This window comes from Temnothorax americanus, unplaced genomic scaffold (assembly GCF_048541705.1).
Source record: "Temnothorax americanus isolate GAGA-0224 unplaced genomic scaffold, ASM4854170v1 Scaffold305, whole genome shotgun sequence".
NCBI classification, from domain to species: domain Eukaryota; kingdom Metazoa; phylum Arthropoda; class Insecta; order Hymenoptera; family Formicidae; genus Temnothorax; species Temnothorax americanus.
In genome coordinates, this window is record NW_027509448.1 from 1 (window position 1) to 18732 (window position 18732).

Consider the following 18732-nt stretch of genomic DNA (forward strand, 5'->3'; position numbering starts at 1 on the left):
TTTTAGCTGTTTGATAGCTGTTTTACAGATCAAATAACTGAAAGTCAATGGCGCAATATCGTTTTCGAAAATTTGTTTTGCGGGTGACTTCATCGCACACGTGCAAAACTGCACATCGCAGATTTTTCGGAAGGTGCAATTGTATGGATGCTGAGATGAAATTAGATATGATAAACAAACGATGTGACAATAGTGTGATGTAGAAGGATGAATTTGAAAGTACGCTCAGTAGTCGAGGATTAGAAGTGAGAGTCGGTTGGTGTGCTTGATCGTGCGGTTTATACAACAATTGGTTTGCCATCTTAAGAGCTGTATATCAAAGCCCACCGATATGAGCGAGTACGCAAAACTTTGCAAACCGATACGTAATTCTAAATTCAAGATTGTGAAAATTAGCAAACCGCAGATGAGAAACTGTAGCAGATTGTATAAGAGGAGAGTCGACGTAGTGCGATATCTATTCCGTCGCGAGATCGGAATCGCCGATCTCCGATCGCATCAAGATTTTCTCGATCTCCAAAATAAATTGGTTCATCTTCGTAAGAGAAACGTTCTCTTTTTATCAAGATGGAAATATATGTGCCTGAAAAAATGGAAGTGTCTGGAGAAATATTTCAAGTGTATATTACCTTTTTTAAAAAAAGGTAAAAAAAGGCGCCAAGTACACGTATAGTAGTGTATATGTTGTTACCTAAAAAAAAAAAGAAAGTGGTAGTATTATACCTCGAAAAAACCTAAGTAACAAGTGGTAGATTTTTATATCTCGAAAAATCTCGAAAAAATCTAAGCAGTAGTATCTTTATTTCCAAAAAATTATAACCCAAGTGATACACGTCACAAAATTATGTTACCTTATCAAGAAGAAGAGTCGCGTTTCAAGTGATCTATTACAATTACAAAAAAGAAATGATATCTCTTTAAGTTAGAGCGCCAATTACAGAGAGAACATGTATATTGCCTCAAAAAATAATTGTTGCACTACATTGAAAAATCTTTACATTGTGTCAATTAGAAAAGAATGTATAATAACAATTTTATAAGATTAAAAAATTTTATTTAAATTTAACAAGGGAATACAAGATATTTAAATACAAAGTTATTTACATGTGTATTTTTTAATGGCCACAAAGAATTACAGAAGTAACAGTACAAAATAAAAATATTTTATTAAAATACATAAATTTTTCTTGTAAAAAAACTTGGCGCTGCTAGACCTCGAAATTTTAAATAAATAAAAACAACAATAAATAAAAATAATTCAGAGAAGAATACAATGGGAGTAATATTAAATGATTATCAGCGTGGATGTGGGAGTGAGTGATATGGGTGTGCGTGACTACGCGGACGGCGGATAATGCGGCTTATAATTAAGTATAGAATAAGTTTATTTATTTATTTAAAATTTCGAGGTCTAGCAGCGCCAAGTTTTTTTACAAGAAAAATTTATGTATTTTAATAAAATATTTTTATTTTGTACTGTTACTTCTGTAATTCTTTGTGGCCATTAAAAAATACACATGTAAATAACTTTGTATTTAAATATCTTGTATTCCCTTGTTAAATTTAAATAAAATTTTTTAATCTTATAAAATTGTTATTATACATTCTTTTCTAATTGACACAATGTAAAGATTTTTCAATGTAGTGCAACAATTATTTTTGAGGCAATATACATGTTCTCTCTGTAATTGGCGCTCTAACTTAAAGAGATATCATTTCTTTTTTGTAATTGTAATAGATCACTTGAAACGCGACTCTTCTTTTTGATAAGGTAACATAATTTTGTGACGTGTATCACTTGGGTTATAATTTTTCGGAAATAAAGATACTACTGCTTAGATTTTTTCGAGATTTTTCGAGATATAAAAATCTACCACTTGTTACTTAGGTTTTTTCGAGGTATAATACTACCACTTTCTTTTTTTTTTTAGGTAACAACATATACACTACTATACGTGTACTTGGCGCCTTTTTTTACCTTTTTTTAAAAAAGGTAATTTTGTGCGGATATCACGCCTTTTTGTAGTATATTACGCATTGTATAAACAGTATGTACAGGATAAAGCTATTTGGAGGTATAATACTACCACTTTGTTTTTTTCGAGGTAACAACATAACAGGGTAACAACATAATACATATACACTATTATGCGTGTACTTGGCGCTCATTTTACCTTTTTTTTAAAAAGGTAATTTTGTACGGATATCACGCCTTTTTGTAGTGTTACGCAACTTAATCTTATAAACAATATATCTTATAATTTCATAAACCGTATATAATACAAGGTATGAAGCTAAAAGTGTTACGGACTATTATTTCTAAAGAAAACAACAATTTAATATTTTGCTCAGTTTTTAAAAAATAATAATCTGTAACCCTTTTAGTTGTACACCTTGTATATATTTTTCAATTTCAACATAAAACATAATCGCAATAAAGCATGATTAATGTTAATAAGTCGTTAACTGTAAAATTCTTTATTTATTTTTATTTGCGTGTCTTACACTGAATGTTGTTCGCAACTGTATATGTACCGATATCTTCAGGTATCGATATTTTTGATAATTATTTTTACGTCAGACATAATTTTAATTCATCCAATTTTTATTATGTCTAAACATAATTTTTGTCCAATTTTTATTATGTCTAGACATAATTTTAATTTAGCGATTTTTATTATGTCATGACATAATTTTAATTCTGCCGCTAGGGAAATTTTAAGTCGATTTTTATGAATCAAGCTTGAATTCAATGTTTAGGTGTCCCAGGTTGCCGATGACGAGGTCCACATAGCGCGCTCTATAGTTTTCGGTGTCCAGGTGTATTAATACCTTGAATTTGATGGCCACGTGTTCCAAGTTGCCGATGACGAGGTCCACATAGTGCGCTTCGTAGTTTTCGGTGTCTACATGTATTAATACCTCGAATTCGATATCTACGTGTCCTACATTGGGTGCGTTCAGCCGATACTTTGCTAGCCTAGCAATCGTGAGCAGTCGCTCGTTTTCGCTCGTTTCCTCTTTTTTGACTTACTGGATTAAAAAAAGAAGAAACGAGCAAAAACGAGCAACTGCTCACGATTGCTAGGCTAGCGGAGTATCGGCTGAACGCACCCATTCAGATTTAAAGTTATTAATACACCTAGACACCAAAAACTATGAAGCGCATTATGTGGACCTCGTCATCAGCAACCTGGGACACCTAGACATCAATTTCAAGGTATTAATACACGTAGACACCGAAAACTACGGAGCGCAATATGTGGACCTTGTCATCGGCAACCTGGGACACCTAAACATTGAATTCAACATATTATTACACCTGGACACCGAAAACTACGAAGCGCACTATGTGGACCTCGTCATCGGCAACCTGGGACACGTAGACATCAAATTCAACGTACGATTACACCTGGACACCGGAAACTATGAAGCGCACTATCTGGATCCCGTCATCGGCAACCTGGGATACGTGGACATCGAATTCAAAATATTAATACACGTAGACACCGAAAACTACGGAGCGCATTATCTGGATCCCGTCATCGGCAACCTGGGACTCGTGGACATCAAATTCAAGATATTAATACACGTAGACACCAAAAACTACGGAGCGCACTATGTGGACCTCGTCATCGGCAACCTGGGACACGTAGACATCGAATTCAACGTACAATTACACCTGGACACCGAAATCTATGAAGCGCATTATCTGGATCCCGTCATCGGCAACCTGAGACACGTGGACATCGAATTCAAGATATTAATACACGTAGACACCAAAAACTACGGAGCGCACTGTGTGGACCTCGTCATCGGCAACCTGGGACACGTAGACATCGCATTCAACGTATTATTACACCTGGACACCGAAAACTACGAAGCGCACTGTGTGGACCTCGTCATCGGCAACCTGGGACACGTGGACATCGAATTCAAGGTATTAATACACGTAGACACCGAAAACTACGGAGCGCACTATGTGGACCTCGTCATCGGCAACCTGGGACACCTAGACATCGAATTCAACGTACGATTACACCTGGACACCGAAAACTATGAAGCGCACTATCTGGATCTTGTCATCGGCAACCTGGGACACGTGAACATTGAATTCAAGGTATTAATACACGTAGACACCAAAAACTACGGAGCGCACTATGTGGACCTTGTCATCGGCAACCTGGGACACCTAGACATCGCATTCAACGTACGATTACACCTGGACACCAAAAACTATGAAGCGCATTATCTGGATCCCGTCATCGGCAACCTGGGACACGTGGACATCGAATTCAAGATATTAATACACGTAGACACCAAAAACTACGGAGCGCACTATGTGGACCTCGTCATCGGCAACCTGGGACACGTAGACATCGCATTCAACATATTATTACACCTGGACACCGAAAACTACGAAGCGCACTGTGTGAACCTCGTCATCGGCAACCTGGGACACCTAGACATCGAATTCAACGTACGATTACACCTGGACACCGAAAACTATGAAGCGCATTATCTGGATCTCGTTATCGGCAACCTGGGACACGTGGACATCGAATTCAAGATATTAATACACGTAGACACCAAAAACTACGGAGCGCACTATGTGGACCTCGTCATCGGCAACCTGGGACACGTAGACATCGAATTCAACGTATTATTACACCTGGACACCGAAAACTATAAAGCGCACTATCTGGACCTTGTCATCGGCAACCTGGGATACATAGACATCAAATTCAAGCTTGATTCATAAGAATCGACTTAAAAATTCCCTAGCGGCACTTTCTGCCAAGCATAGAGAACCTACTTTTCCGTTGACTCAATATTTATTATATATATACCTAATTTTTACTTAAATAGAAATCTTCCTCCTGACCGATAAGTTTATCGACCTAATTTTGAAATACGCGCGCGATATCGAAACTGGCGATACCTGCGCCGCCAGCGTCGAAAAAGTGAAAGTGACGTTTCTCTGATAGATCGCGGCGTTAGGAGGAGGAGGAGGAGGAGGAGGAGGAGGAGGAGTATCTTAAAAATAAATTTTCACATTTGGACTTTGCGTCGCAATATCTCCGCTCGTAAGGCACGTAGCGGAATATTATGAGAGAAACCCCCCCCTAATTGGACCCCAAGCTATCGATCAAGCCTACTTAGAACTTGATCCGTTCACTCGTTATCGAGATCTCAACATCTCGGGTACTCGCAACCCGTCGCGTCGCGTAAAAGAGTCACGGTCGGTCTCGCTCCGCGTGTACTTGGCGCGAGACACTACCGTGTCTCTTGATCTAAAATTAAGAAACCTATACTGCTAAGAGATTAACAATAAGTGTAACAATAAGTGTAACAAAAAGTGTAACAATAAAAAGACAATCAATGTTGTGTCATACACAGTGCGGAAGGTGACTCAAGAGCCGGGGGTTTTAGGTTGAAATCAAGCGGTGGTAAGCAATTTTTCTATTTGTAGTTTTTGTATAATTTCTGAACGAGAACGCGAACGGGGGACGGGAGCGAGAGAAAGACTGCGCGCGCGAGAGAGAACGCAAACGGGGGACGGGAGCGAGAGAGAGAACGCGCGCGAGAGAGAGGGCAAACGGGAGACGGGAGCGAGAGAGAGACTGCGCGAGAGAGAACGCGAACGGGGGACGGGAGCGAGAGAGAACGCAAACGAGAAGACGGTCCTTTTTGAGAGGAAGACGAAGAAAAGAAGGAAAAAAAGAAATAACGCGCAACGTCATAATCGAATGGCGCCGCAAAAAAAAAACGTGATCCAGTGAACCTGTGACCCACATGTTCATCAAAAAACCTCAATAAATTGCCCTAAAAAGACATGTCTGAAGAGGACATTGCGGCGGTATACGTGCACAGCGGGGGTCTCCGAGAGACTCCCAGGCCAACTTTTTTTTCCGGCGTTTTTCATTGTTTCTCTTTATTTTTTAGTGCGCTACCGTAGTACGTAAAAAACAAAAAATATGTAAAAGAAGAAGAATAAAAAAATGTATTTTTTAAAATATAAATCATGACTTAATTTCTTCACACGCATTATCATTCGAGCAGTATATGCGACGTTCGACTCGAAACACTCGAGCCGTCCTATCGTAAACTATGAAGTCATGCTCCGGCGACGCTCGCTTTTGTAGTGTGAAAATGATATCTGTTTTATAATAATACTATCCCCCCTGAGATCCTCGCCTAGAACTCTTATTGACATCACTACTCACAACGGAAAAAAAGTGGCATTCTGACTGCAGTCGCAGAGCAGTGCGCGACGAGTCCGCATTTTTTTGTGATTTTTAAAATTATTTTTTTTTTGTAATGCCTCCGTACGATCTTCCTCCGTATAACGCGAAATATGTAAAAATCAATGAAATTTTAAACGATCCTAACGATTTTGATTTCGAGGACTTTGTGGGTGCTGGTGATCAGGAGGAGAGGCCCGCTGCTCTCCCGCGTCTCCCGCGTTTCCCGCGTATCCCGCGGACGCTCGGTCTTGGACGCGGCCGGCTTTTCCCCCCGGGGCGGCGTGTGTTAAACGTTAGTATCGGGGAATTTTTCAATTCCGATATCGATATTGACAATTTAGAAGACAGTAGTGATAGTGATAGTGATAGTGAAGAAGAGAGGTCCGCTGCTCCCCCGCGTCAGCCACCCGCGCCCCGGCTCCCAACAACAACTCAGGTGGGCACGCCACCCGGGATTTCACGCGGGCGAGCGCTGAGGAACGCTCTCGGCCTCCTGGCTGTCGGACGCGGGCGGGCACAAATAAGTGACATTCGAGAGGAGAGGTCCGCTGCTCCCCCGCGTCAGCCACCCGCGCCCCTGCTCCCAACAACTCAGGTGGGCACGTCACCCGGGATTTCACGCGGGCGAGCGCTGAGGAACGCTCTCGTCCTCCCGGCTGTCGGACGCGGGCGGGCGCAGTCTTACGCCGATTCCCTCGCGCAGGGTCTCGCGTATCGCCCAACGCCAGAGGACGAAAGATTGGTGGACGAACTGGTGTTCGGCGAGGCTGAAATTGTGCACATCGCGGGTTCTCCTCCTCCTCCTCCTCCCGTCAACCGCCCTGGCCGCCAAAATCCACGGGAGGCACTGGCGGCAGCATTGAGACGGATGTCGGTGGGCCGCGGCCATGGAGCCCCCCCTCGTCAAAATTAAGGTATTTTTTTTTCTTTTTTTTTTACCTAAAAATTGAAGAGCGAGAGAGAGACCGCGCGCGAGAAAGAGATAACGCGAACGGGGACCGGGAGCGAACGCGCGAGGGAGAGATAACGCGAACGGGAGCGAGAGAGAACGCGCGCGAGAGAGAACGCGAACGAGAGGACGGCGCTTTTGTAATACCCCCGCGCCAATAAAGTGACAACCCTCCCCCCCCCCCCGGCGGTACCCCTTGTCAATGCGATATGTTTATTAATATTTAATAAACATGTCCCGACACGCTCGCCGACCCCCCCCCCCGCTCCCCCTCACCAACGAGTCGTCTCCCCCCCGGCTGACCCCTCACCACCAAGTCGTCCCCCCCCGGCAGACCCCTCGCCACCAAGTCGCCCCCCCCCCCGAGGCTGACCCCTCGCCACCAAGTCGTCCCCCCCCCCTGGGCTGACCCCTCGCCTACGAGTCGTCCCCCCTCCCGGCTGACCCCTCGCCACCAAGTTGCCCCCCCCCCGGCTGACCCCTCGCCACCAAGTTCCCCCCCCCCGGCTGACCCCTGGCCCCCAGGTGCCCCCCCCCCGGCTGACCCCTCGCCTACGAGTCGTCCCCCCCGGCGCCTTCCCCCCCCGCCCCTCACCCCCCCTCGGAGCTCCCGAGTTAGGTCTCTTATTGATATATCTACTTTTATACAAATTAATTTGTACTACTGATCCAGCTAATTGCAAGTTTCTGGATGTGAGTCAGGGATATTCAAAATAATTGATTGTATCCATTAACACCATCTATCACCACGGAGAAATGTCCTGGATGTCGAGAAATCGAATAAAAGAATGCTATATAGTATATTTTTCTAACGTTTCAGAGAGTGTATATATCATCTCTAAACAATGTCGACTTAGAGGATTATGTCTGTAAAATATTCTGATCCTCTAACAATAATTTTTTATTTTAGCAAAGTCTCGTTGTTAGACGCGAGAGTTCTAAAATAGACAGGGTTCTTTGTGGCAAATCCAATTATCAATAAAGTGAAACGTGATATAAAATAATGTAAAATCTCATAAAGTGAGAGAATGTAAATGTAATGTTTTATTATAAAATAACAATAAATATTTTAAAATTAAAAAATTTTCCTATACTCATCTTCCCGATAAATCATGTAATGGTCATCACCTGCGATAATGTTTAAAACTTCCAAAGAACTTTGTTCCCAATTGCAAATAACACTTAATATAATACTAAAAAGCAATGTACATTAAAATATGTTTAACGCATTACATTTGTTTTCCTTTTTTACTTAACTTTTGCATATACTTACAATAATAGATTAGGCAGTAAAAATAATCAATAACTCAATAACATAAATGTTTTGTCGTTTATAGATCTTCACAAGTTTGAATTCCATTTCAACGATGACAAAATCTTTTTTTGTTCATATTTTTTATTGTTTCTATCGTATATCGACTGATATCTTTCGGGAGATCGTATCTCAAAAACTGTCACTGTACAGGATTTGTAAATTTTTGTTTTGTTGATAAGCAACAAACAAGATAGTTTGCTTTACTGTTCAAAAGTATAATGATTTGGAATTAAAATACAGCTTTATTGTTTAATTTGATATTATTCGTGGGAAACAAACGCAAAAACGCAATTTTTATAGATACGACGCACTTCAAAATTGTAATCAAATGAACAAGATACGACATATTTATTTTTAAATAACATTTATTATTGTCATTTAAAAATAAATATGTCGTATCTTGTTCATTTGATTATAATTTTGAAGTGCAAAGTCGTATCTACAAATACGAGAAAATACGAGAAAATTTCGACAACTATAATTTATTTTTAGTAATCTATTTTAAGATAGGATGTAGACACTTAGCTTCGAGGTTGCCTGACTGAGCGTTTAAGCAGAAAAACCGGAAATTGTGTAAAATCGATCTTGAATTGTGTAAGATACGACCTCCCGAAAGATATTAATCGATATGTGAAAAATATATATATATTTCTTGATTAAATTAATAAATTAAAATTTAAGAAATTAATAATAAAATAAAAATTAATTTTATAAACTGAAATTAAAAATATTAGATATTAATTAAAATTTAAATAAAAATAAAAATTATAATCAATAATTTTATAAACTACTAGGTGGTTACCCGGGCTTCGCCCGGGAGTCGTTTTTCTTCAAACGACTTTATTTGTGTTTCAATATCCTTAATCGAAAAAAATTCCTTTATCAGTTCGGATACCGATTCCCAAAAAGATCGGTAACGAAAAACTATACACTCTATAGCACTCCTCGGAAAATTCTACCCCTATTTTATATACTTTTGATAAAAATTCGGTCGAATAGTTTAAGAGTGTATAAAGAACAGACATACATACAGACATTCTATTTTATATATATAGATAAATTAAAAATATTTTTGTAACATTCTTTGCAGTGTATGTAGAGATGGGTATAGTATCGGTATTGTTAAATTGATTAGCAATTTAATTATGTGATTGTACGTTTCAGTTTAAGACTGCGTTTCAAGATTGAAAGTACGTCGCGTGTAGTTGACGAAGCAAAAGAATATACTTTTAAAATTCACACAAAAAATTGTTACTATATATATAGGTGAACAAAGTTCAGGCTGACTGTATTTGGCAGTTTAACTTGATGAAAATATTAATTTTATGAAATTACCAGAGAAATTACATAAAAGTTTATTTGAAATTTTAATTGATATACAAACAAAACTTTTCTACACGGTATAAATAATAAATATAATTAATTGAATAAGTTTATTAAAGAAGCATCGCATGAAGCGGACCAGGAGGAGAGGACGGAGGGAAGACACTAGAAGAGGGGGGTAATAGTAGTGGTGTAAGGTCGCCCAAAGGTCAGGTTTCGAATAGAATTAAAATATGTAAAGGGTTGGGCACGTCCCTGTAAAACGCCATGTAAAAGGTATCAGATAATGACTGAATGTGTATAATTATAATTGTAAAGGTTTTTGGGAACGTTTTCCTGAAAAAAAAAACGCCTTTCCAACCGCGGGAGGGGAGAGAAATAAAGATTGAATTGAATTGAAATTGAATATTAAAAAAGCATCGCGAATTAAAATATATATCCTTTATTTGTTCTTAAAAGAAATTTCTTAAGTCATTTATGATTAAAAACATATATAATTGATGCACGATTATTATTAACACCGAGATTAACACTGAATCTATTGCGTCAAAAAGTTGCAACTATATGTACATATACTATTCAGAATTTGTAAATTATTTATTAATTATAATATATTCAAAATTAAAGGTTTTTTTTAAATAACCGCAATATTAATCAGATGGCAAAAAGTTAATTAAAAATAGCGAATATTAAAAATAAAAATGATAGAATTTTTACATCCGTATCTTAAACAATTCGAGATCGATTTTATCAATGGTCTAGTTTACACCGTTAAATCGGTTGGTACGCGCATCAAGTTGGTGCGGACTAAATATTTGATACGTCCCTGTTTACACCGTTTCATCTCACAACAGGTTAGGTTAGGTCTTTAATCCAGATAAAGTCCAATGTTTTCGGTAATGGAGGGATGAGTAATTCTGTGTAAAGTGTCAGTCGATTTATAGTGAAAGTAACGAAAAGTAATGGAGAAAAACGCAGAACAAATTATAGCGTCATTTACAGTGTTACTCGAAATTTTAAATATGCAGCAAAAAGCCAGGAAAAAACGGCTGAGGAATATGATGAAACGTATGAGGATGAGATTGAGAAAATTATGCCTTCAACAGAGGAATGAATTATTTGTACAATGGAGTCAAATGACCGATCCGATATCACCGACCCTTACTTTAGATGGTATTCAATACCGAAGAAGAATGTGGACCAAAAAGAGGAGTAATGATTTTTGGCAAAGAATCGTAGGAGAGAATTTTACTCTGTCAGAATGGCTGGCCACTTTTCGAATGTCGAAAGAAACTTTCACAATGCTTTGCGACATTATTCGAACTATACTAGAACCCAAACCACTTTTCCTGGTATCCAGACAGCCTTTGTTGACGATTGTACCGCAAGAACGGCGTTAGTGAGAAGTAGTATCAGTACAAAGACTAACGTATATTCGTCTCGAGTATTACAAATATGTTAGGTTATATTGAAAGGCGCCTGTAATATATAAATACCGCATTTAAGTACGTCACAAAGGTAATATTAATATAATTGATACAGTACTTTTCAATATTTCAAGGAATACAGACTCAGCAGTTTGATACAACATTCAATTTAGGACCTTAGTCTAATCACGGAAATATCGCAATACAAACGGATCGACATTCCACCATCTTAATCTTTGGCATAGAATAGAACGAATAAGACTAGACCAAGAGTTATAACTAGATATAAGAATTACAGTCGGTAAGTTAGAATTCGCAAGTAAGTAACAATATAAAATAATTACAACTTAACACTCCTCCTTAATTATTTTACACCGTAGCTCCTCAAAAGTCTTACGAGTTAATGGCTTCGTTAAGATGTCTGCCAATTGTTCGGAACTCTTGACATGCTTCAGTTTAATTGTTTTTCCAATATGTTCCTCAATAAATTTTCTAGGAATCTCAATGTGTTTCTTTCCCTTTGTTACCTTACCTTCACTAGCGTTCTGTATCATGTGAATAGCAGACTGATTGTCAACGCACAGCAAGGTTGGTGTGTTTAAATCCAGATAATCAAGTTCATTTGCGATGCGTCGAATCCAACAGATGTCGTCAATTGAAGAAACGGCTGCCCGATACTCAGCTTCGGCTGTTGAAGTTGCGACAAGGCGTTGTTTTTGAGAGTACCAGACAATAGGACCTCCACGTGTGACGAGAACTCCACTAGTTGAATGTCCCGTACGTGTATCACCTCCATAATCTGAATCCGTGTAGGCGACAAGTTCTGATCTTCCAGTGAAGAATATACCGAAATCAACAGTTCCTTTCAAATACTGGAACACTCGTTTGACCATCTTCCAATGACTAATCGTTGGCTTGCTATTAAATCGGCTCAAGTAATTTACAGCAAAACTGATATCTGGGCGTGAGATTGTAGCCAGATATAGCAAACTTCCTACAGCTTCACGATAGGGTTCCAACTTGTCCAAAGGCTTGTCATTTACACGACTATCTTCATCAGTGACCATTCCACGTTCCATAGAAGTAGATGCAGGGTTTAATGAGTCAAAGTTGAAACGATGCAGAATCTTCTTTGTGTTGTTTTATTTCCTCCACGTATATAGCTTAAGACATAATCTGTGAGTTTGACTGGCTTCTTCAGGTTTCGACGATCACGTAAGTTCAATGATACAGGCTTATTTTTAGTCGGAGCAGGCAAATCATCCGAATCATCATTTTCAGAATCATCATAATCATGACAGTCTGAATAGTCAGGCGATTGATAATTGTTTGTGTCTTCAGGGTTGGATTCTTCAGAACTTATGGATTCTTCTCCTGAACTTTCGTTTTCGTTTTCTGTCAGCGAAGCTTCAATTTCAGTGTAACCTTTTTCGACTCCAATTTTCTCGTCAAAGATTACATTGTCAGAAGTAACGATGTCACGTTCGTTGGATATATAGATCCTATAGCACGGCGAGTCCAGATCATAGCCGACAAAAATTCCTTTCTTCGATTTCTTTTCAATTTTGGCCCGTTTATGGTCTTGAATTAATACGTAACATTTGCATCCGAAACTTCTCAATTTTCTGACATCAATTCTGCGACCAAACCACAATTCTGCGAGACTCTTGTCTTTCAGTGAACTCGTTCCTGTTTGATTTAAAGTGAAGACTGCGTAGTTTACAGCTTCAGCCCACAGGTTTTCGTTTAATCCTTGCGCGTGTATTGCAGATCGAGCCGTTTCCACGACTGTGCGCATTTCTCGTTCAATACGGCTATTCTGTTGAGGCGTATAAACATTTGTTCTTGAGTGGAATACTCCAAGCTCTTCTAAAAGTTTCTTAGTATCGGCATTTTTAATTTCAGTGCCATTATCTGACTTGAGACACTTGACTTTTCTTTCAAACTGGTTTTCAACCATTTTTAGGAAAATATTAAGTTTTCCGGTAGCTTGATCCTTTGTTTGCAGGAAATAAACTGTTCTAAAATGCGAAAAATCGTCCTTGAACAGAAGAAAGTACTTTGCTCCTCCTAGAGACTTAATATTCATCTCACATAAGGGGGTCATCCCGTGTGACGGCTTCAAAAAATCGATATTTTTTTTGCATAAATCTAATCTAGAGCATGCATAGAATATACTGGCAAAGTAATTTTCCGAAATTCGAAGTCATTGAAAAGTTACAGCAGTGAGAAGGTAAGGTGTTTAAGCACGCAGTTGAGCGCTCGGCGGGGCCGATAACAAGAGCTATTGTATACCTTCAGATTGTAACCTGAAGCCGATTCTAATCACACGCACACATATTTAGAGATATGCTGATGTCTTGAAACTCAAATTGAATGCAACGGTTGCTTAGTTTTGGCTTCGCAGTCAGCGGCGTAATAGCTCTTGAGTCGTCGTAAGCAGTAATATTTTACCGTGCAAGTGTTTCAAGTTTGCGATGAGTGACAAGAAAGGAACAAGAAAAACTCACGCTCATGCTGAGCGAAAAAAGAAGAGCAAATTTCAAGGAAACCGTTATTCATTGGAAAATGATCTGGATTATACGTCGGCATCAGCGAAGAAACTGCTTGGAAGCATGAACCTGGAAGTGCCTGTTGCTTCGAATTTTGCGTACTGTATCTTAGAATTTGCATCTGTATTTTCGGCAATTTCAGCAAATATTATATGCAAAGAGTGTAAAAGTGACGTGACCTTTAGTCAGACAGGAATAGCAGATTAGTGGTAAGCAAAAATTTCATGGTGTAATTCATACGTGAACTTTCAAACGCGTTTTTCTCAAAACTGTATTTTTTAAACTGGTGTCCATGATTTCTCGAAAACGGTTCAATGGATTTAAATAAAATTTGAATGGTAGATTCAGCACATGTGTGGCTATCGCGGGAACTAGAATTTTTAAAAAATATTGAACCGTTTTCTGTCCGCATAAAAAAATAGTCGCAAAAAATCATGTTATTTTGAGTTATAATTTTTAAAAGCATGCAAAAAATTGAATTTTTAATATTTTCAAATAATCCTAGTTCCCGCGATAGCCATTTATCTATAGATTAAAATGCAATTTGGCTTTTTTATTTCAGATAAACCAGTCTGCCGGAATTGTGGACACCGTTTGTCTGCTTTTTTTTACATGGGTGCCATTCCAGTGATGTAACTCGCCATCGACGCTATATTTTCAAATAAAAAAATTTACACATATAGTTTTAGATGTAATAAATATATAGTAAAAATTTAGAAGCTCTGTATTTTTTCATTTCGCCGCAAAAAAATGCAAAAAAACCTTAAAAAAAACGGTCATCACACGGGATGACCCCCATAAATCGACATGAACCAAATCCAAAGGTTGATTTGCAGTCTTGTAGTTTGCCGGATGAGAAATACGGTGTTGTTTTCCGTAAACGCAACCTGGACACACATAGTCGTTCCAATCGTCAACAAACTTAATGGAATTATTTTTCAGAATGTCTCTTACATATTTGACATTTTGATGAGCAAGTTTTTCATGCCAGGTTTTAATGGAGACAGTCAGCAGGCACTTGTCAGATTCTTCTTGACGGAACATCATTTTGTACAGATTTCCTTTACGCTTGGCAATTGCTACTATTTTTTTATCAAGGGTTGTGAAAATAGATTGATCAGCAGTCGCAGTCTGGAGATAACCTTTGTCCAACAGTTGAGTGACCGAGAAAAGATTAAAAGTCATCCTCGGTACATAAAGTACATTTTGAAGTACGATTTTGTACCATTCTTCACCGTTGAAGGCTTCCATTTCCACATCTCCCATTCCTATTCCTTCCAATTGAGTAGAATCGCTGATTATTATCATTGTAGGTTTCTCAAAAATAACATAGTTCTTCAGCCAATCTATGCGAGGAGTCATGTGCTGTGTGGCAGCACAATCTTGGAACCATGAGTCATTACAGTTTTGCTTCATATTTGTCATTTATATTTTGCCGTTGACAGACCAATAGTGATGAGTGCGCGACGGTCAGCTTCCTTGGAATCATTGTCTTCGGATTTGTCACTTTTCTTGCTACTACTTTCGCTAGAATTTCCTTTGGGGCAGTCCTTGGCAAAGTGACTTTTCTGATTGCAAGTATTGCAGGCGTAATTATTTTTGCAATAATTCAGGTACTTGGCGCACGGCTTATTTTTGCAATATTTCTTAACATGTCCTTTCATACCGCACTTGAAGCATACAATAGCCGAGTTTCCTTGTGAATTTGACTTTTCGAATCTCTTACCTTGCTTGGAAACAAGAGCATTTTGAGACTTGGTCTCATTTGACTTTTCGCTTTCGTTCAATCTGTCTTCTTCCAGTCGTAGACGTTCAAACAGCTTACTCAGATTCTTGTCAGCAGCTGCAGCATTGTCCCAGGCAGTACGGAAATGATAAAGTTTAGGTGGCAACATCCCTAATATTCTCGTTATAATCCAGCTTTCTTTCATCTCTTCTCCTTCAGCAATTAAATCCTCGGCACATTGTTGTATTGTCATGCAATTTTCAATAACAGATTTGTTGACATCATACTTAAAATTAAAGAACTGTCTTTGCAAACCTTCGACAGTGAGATCAGACTTCTTACCATATAAGGTTTCAAGTTTGTCAAGCATTTGATTTGCCGACGTACAGTTTGCAATTTTCTTGGCTATTGTATACATGGAAGTTAATTTATTCCTGGTCCTGTGGATATACACCCATTAACAACATTTTGCTTGCATTTCGGGTACCAGCATTCGGAAAATCTCTACATGCCGATGTTTCTTTCCATCAATTATACTTAAAATACTTTTTTCCGTGACCAGTTCGAGAAACGTTCGTGTTTCACCATCTGTCCAATTTGCACCCTTTTTACATGACATTTTCACTGTTGATATAAAAACTTCTATTCTAACTTTCTAACTTTGTGTAATCGTACGTTGAATTCGATATCTAGGTGTCCCAGGTTGCCGATGACGAGGTCCACATAGTGCGCTCCGTAGTTTTCGGTGTCTACGAGTATTAATATCTTGAATTCGATGTCCACGTGTCCCAGGTTGCCGATGACGAGGTCCTCATAGTGCGCTCCGTAGTTTTCGGTGTCCAGGTGTAATCGTACGTTGAATTCGATGTCTAGGTGTCCCAGGTTGCCGATGACAAGGTCCACATAGTGCGCTCCGTAGTTTTCGGTGTCTACGTGTATTAATACCTTGAATTCGATGTTTAGGTGTCCCAGGTTGCTGATGACGAGGTCCAGATAGCGCGCTCGGTAGTTTTTGGTGTCTAGGTGTAATAATACTTCAAATTCGATGTCTACGTGTTCCAGGTTGCCGATGACGAGGTCCACATAATGCGCTTCATAGTTTTTGGTGTCTAGGTGTATTAATAACTTTAAATCTGAATGGGTGCGTTCAGCCGATACTCCGCTAGCCTAGCAATTGTGAGCAGTCGCTCGTTTTCGCTCGTTTCCTCTCCTTTTAATCCATTAGGTCAAAAGAGAGGAAACGAGCGAAAACGAGCGTCTGCTCACGATTGCTAGGCTAGAGGAGTATCGGCTGAACGCACCCAATGTAGGACACGTAGATATCGAATTCGAGGTATTAATACATGTAGACACTAAAAACTACGAAGCGCACTATGTGGACCTCGTCATCGGCAACTTGGAACACGTGGCCATCGAATTCAAGGTATTAATACACCTGTACACCAAAAACTATAGAGCGCACTATGTGGACCTCGTCATTAGCAACCTGGGACACCTAGACATTGAATTCAAGCTTGATTCATAAGAATCGACTTAAAATTTCCCTAGCGGCAGAATTAGAATTGTCATGACATAATAAAAATTGCTAAATTAAAATTATGTCTAGACATAATAAAAATTGGACAAAAATTATGTCTAGACATAATAAAAATTGGATGAATTAAAATTATGTCTGACGTAAAAATAATTATCAAAAATATCGATACCTGAAAATATCGGTACATACATATACAGTTGCGAACAACATTCAGTAAGACACGCAAATAAAAATAAATAAATAATTTTACAGTTAACGACTTATTAACATTAATCATGTTTTATTGCGATTATGTTTTATGTTGAAATTGAAAAATATATACAAGGTGTACAACTAAAAGGGTTACAGATTATTATTTTAAAAAAACTAAGCAAAATATTAAATTGTTGTTTTCTTTAGAAATAATAGTCCGTAACAATTTTAGCTTCATACCTTGTATTATATACTGTTTATAAGATTATAAGATATATTGTTTATAAGATTAAGATGCGTAACACTACAAAATGGCGTGATATCCGTACAAAATTACCTTTTTAAAAAAAAGGTAAAAAAGAGCGCCAAGTACACGCATAGTAGTGTATATGTTGTTACCTAAAAAAAAATGAAAGTGGTAGTATTATACCTCGAAAAAACTTAAGTAACAAGTGGTAGACTTTTATATCTCAAAAAATCTCGAAAAAATCTAAGCAGTAGTATCTTTATTTCCGAAAAATTATAACTCAAGTGATACACGTCACAAAATTATGTTTCCTTATCAAAAAGAAAAGTCGCGCTTCAAGTGATCTATTACAATTACAAAAAAGAAATGATATCTCTTCAAATTAGAGCGCCAATTACAGAGAGAACATGTATATTGCCTCAAAAAATAATTGTTGCACTACTTTGAAAAATCTTTACATTGTGTCAATTAGAAAAGAATGTATGATAACAATTTTATAAGATTAAAAAATTTTATTTAAATTTAACAAGGGAATACAAGATATTTAAATACAAAGTTTACATGTGTATTTTTTAATGGTCACAAAGAATTACAGAGGTAACAGTACAAAATACAAATATTTTATTAAAATATTTAATCCAACGAGGGAATACAATTTGTATTTAAATATAAATTTTATATATGTATTTTTCAATAGAATAAAATATTTAATCACAAAGAATTACAAAGGTAACAGTACAAAATAAAAATATTTTATTAAAATACATAAATTTTTCTTGTAAAAAAACTTGGCGCTGTTAGACCTCAAAATTTTAAATAAATAAATAAATTTATTCTATACTTAATTATAAGCCGCATTATCCGCCGTCCGCGTCGTCACGCACACCCATATCATTCACTCCCACATCCACGCTGATAATCATTTAATATTACTCCCATCGCATTTTTCTCTGAATTATTTTTATTTACTGTTGTCCTTATTTATTTAAAATTTCGAGGTCTAACAGCGCCAAATTTTTTTACAAAAAAAATTTATGTATTTTAATAAAATATTTTTATTTTGTACTGTTACCTTTGTAATTCTTTGTGATTAAATATTTTATTCTATTGAAAAATACATATATAAAATTTATATTTAAATACAAATTGTATTCCCTCGTTGGATTAAATATTTTAATAAAATATTTGTATTTTGTACTGTTACCTCTGTAATTCT

The 18732-nt window shown here is 37.8% G+C and overlaps 1 protein-coding gene and 1 pseudogene across 1 annotated transcript; both read right to left on the minus strand.

Annotated features, from left to right (window-relative positions):
• Nucleotides 1-11609: 11609 nt before the first annotated feature.
• LOC143900852 (uncharacterized) lies at nt 11610-12329 on the minus strand (annotated as a pseudogene).
• A 2264-nt stretch (nt 12330-14593) lies between these two features.
• LOC143900851 (uncharacterized) lies at nt 14594-15910 on the minus strand. The gene is made up of 3 exons (XM_077412593.1): nt 15262-15910; nt 14769-15196; nt 14594-14701 (listed from the first exon to the last, which is right to left on the minus strand). The coding sequence occupies exons 1-3, from the start codon at nt 15908-15910 to the stop codon at nt 14594-14596; spliced, it is 1185 nt and encodes a 394-aa protein (XP_077268719.1).
• Nucleotides 15911-18732: the final 2822 nt, after the last annotated feature.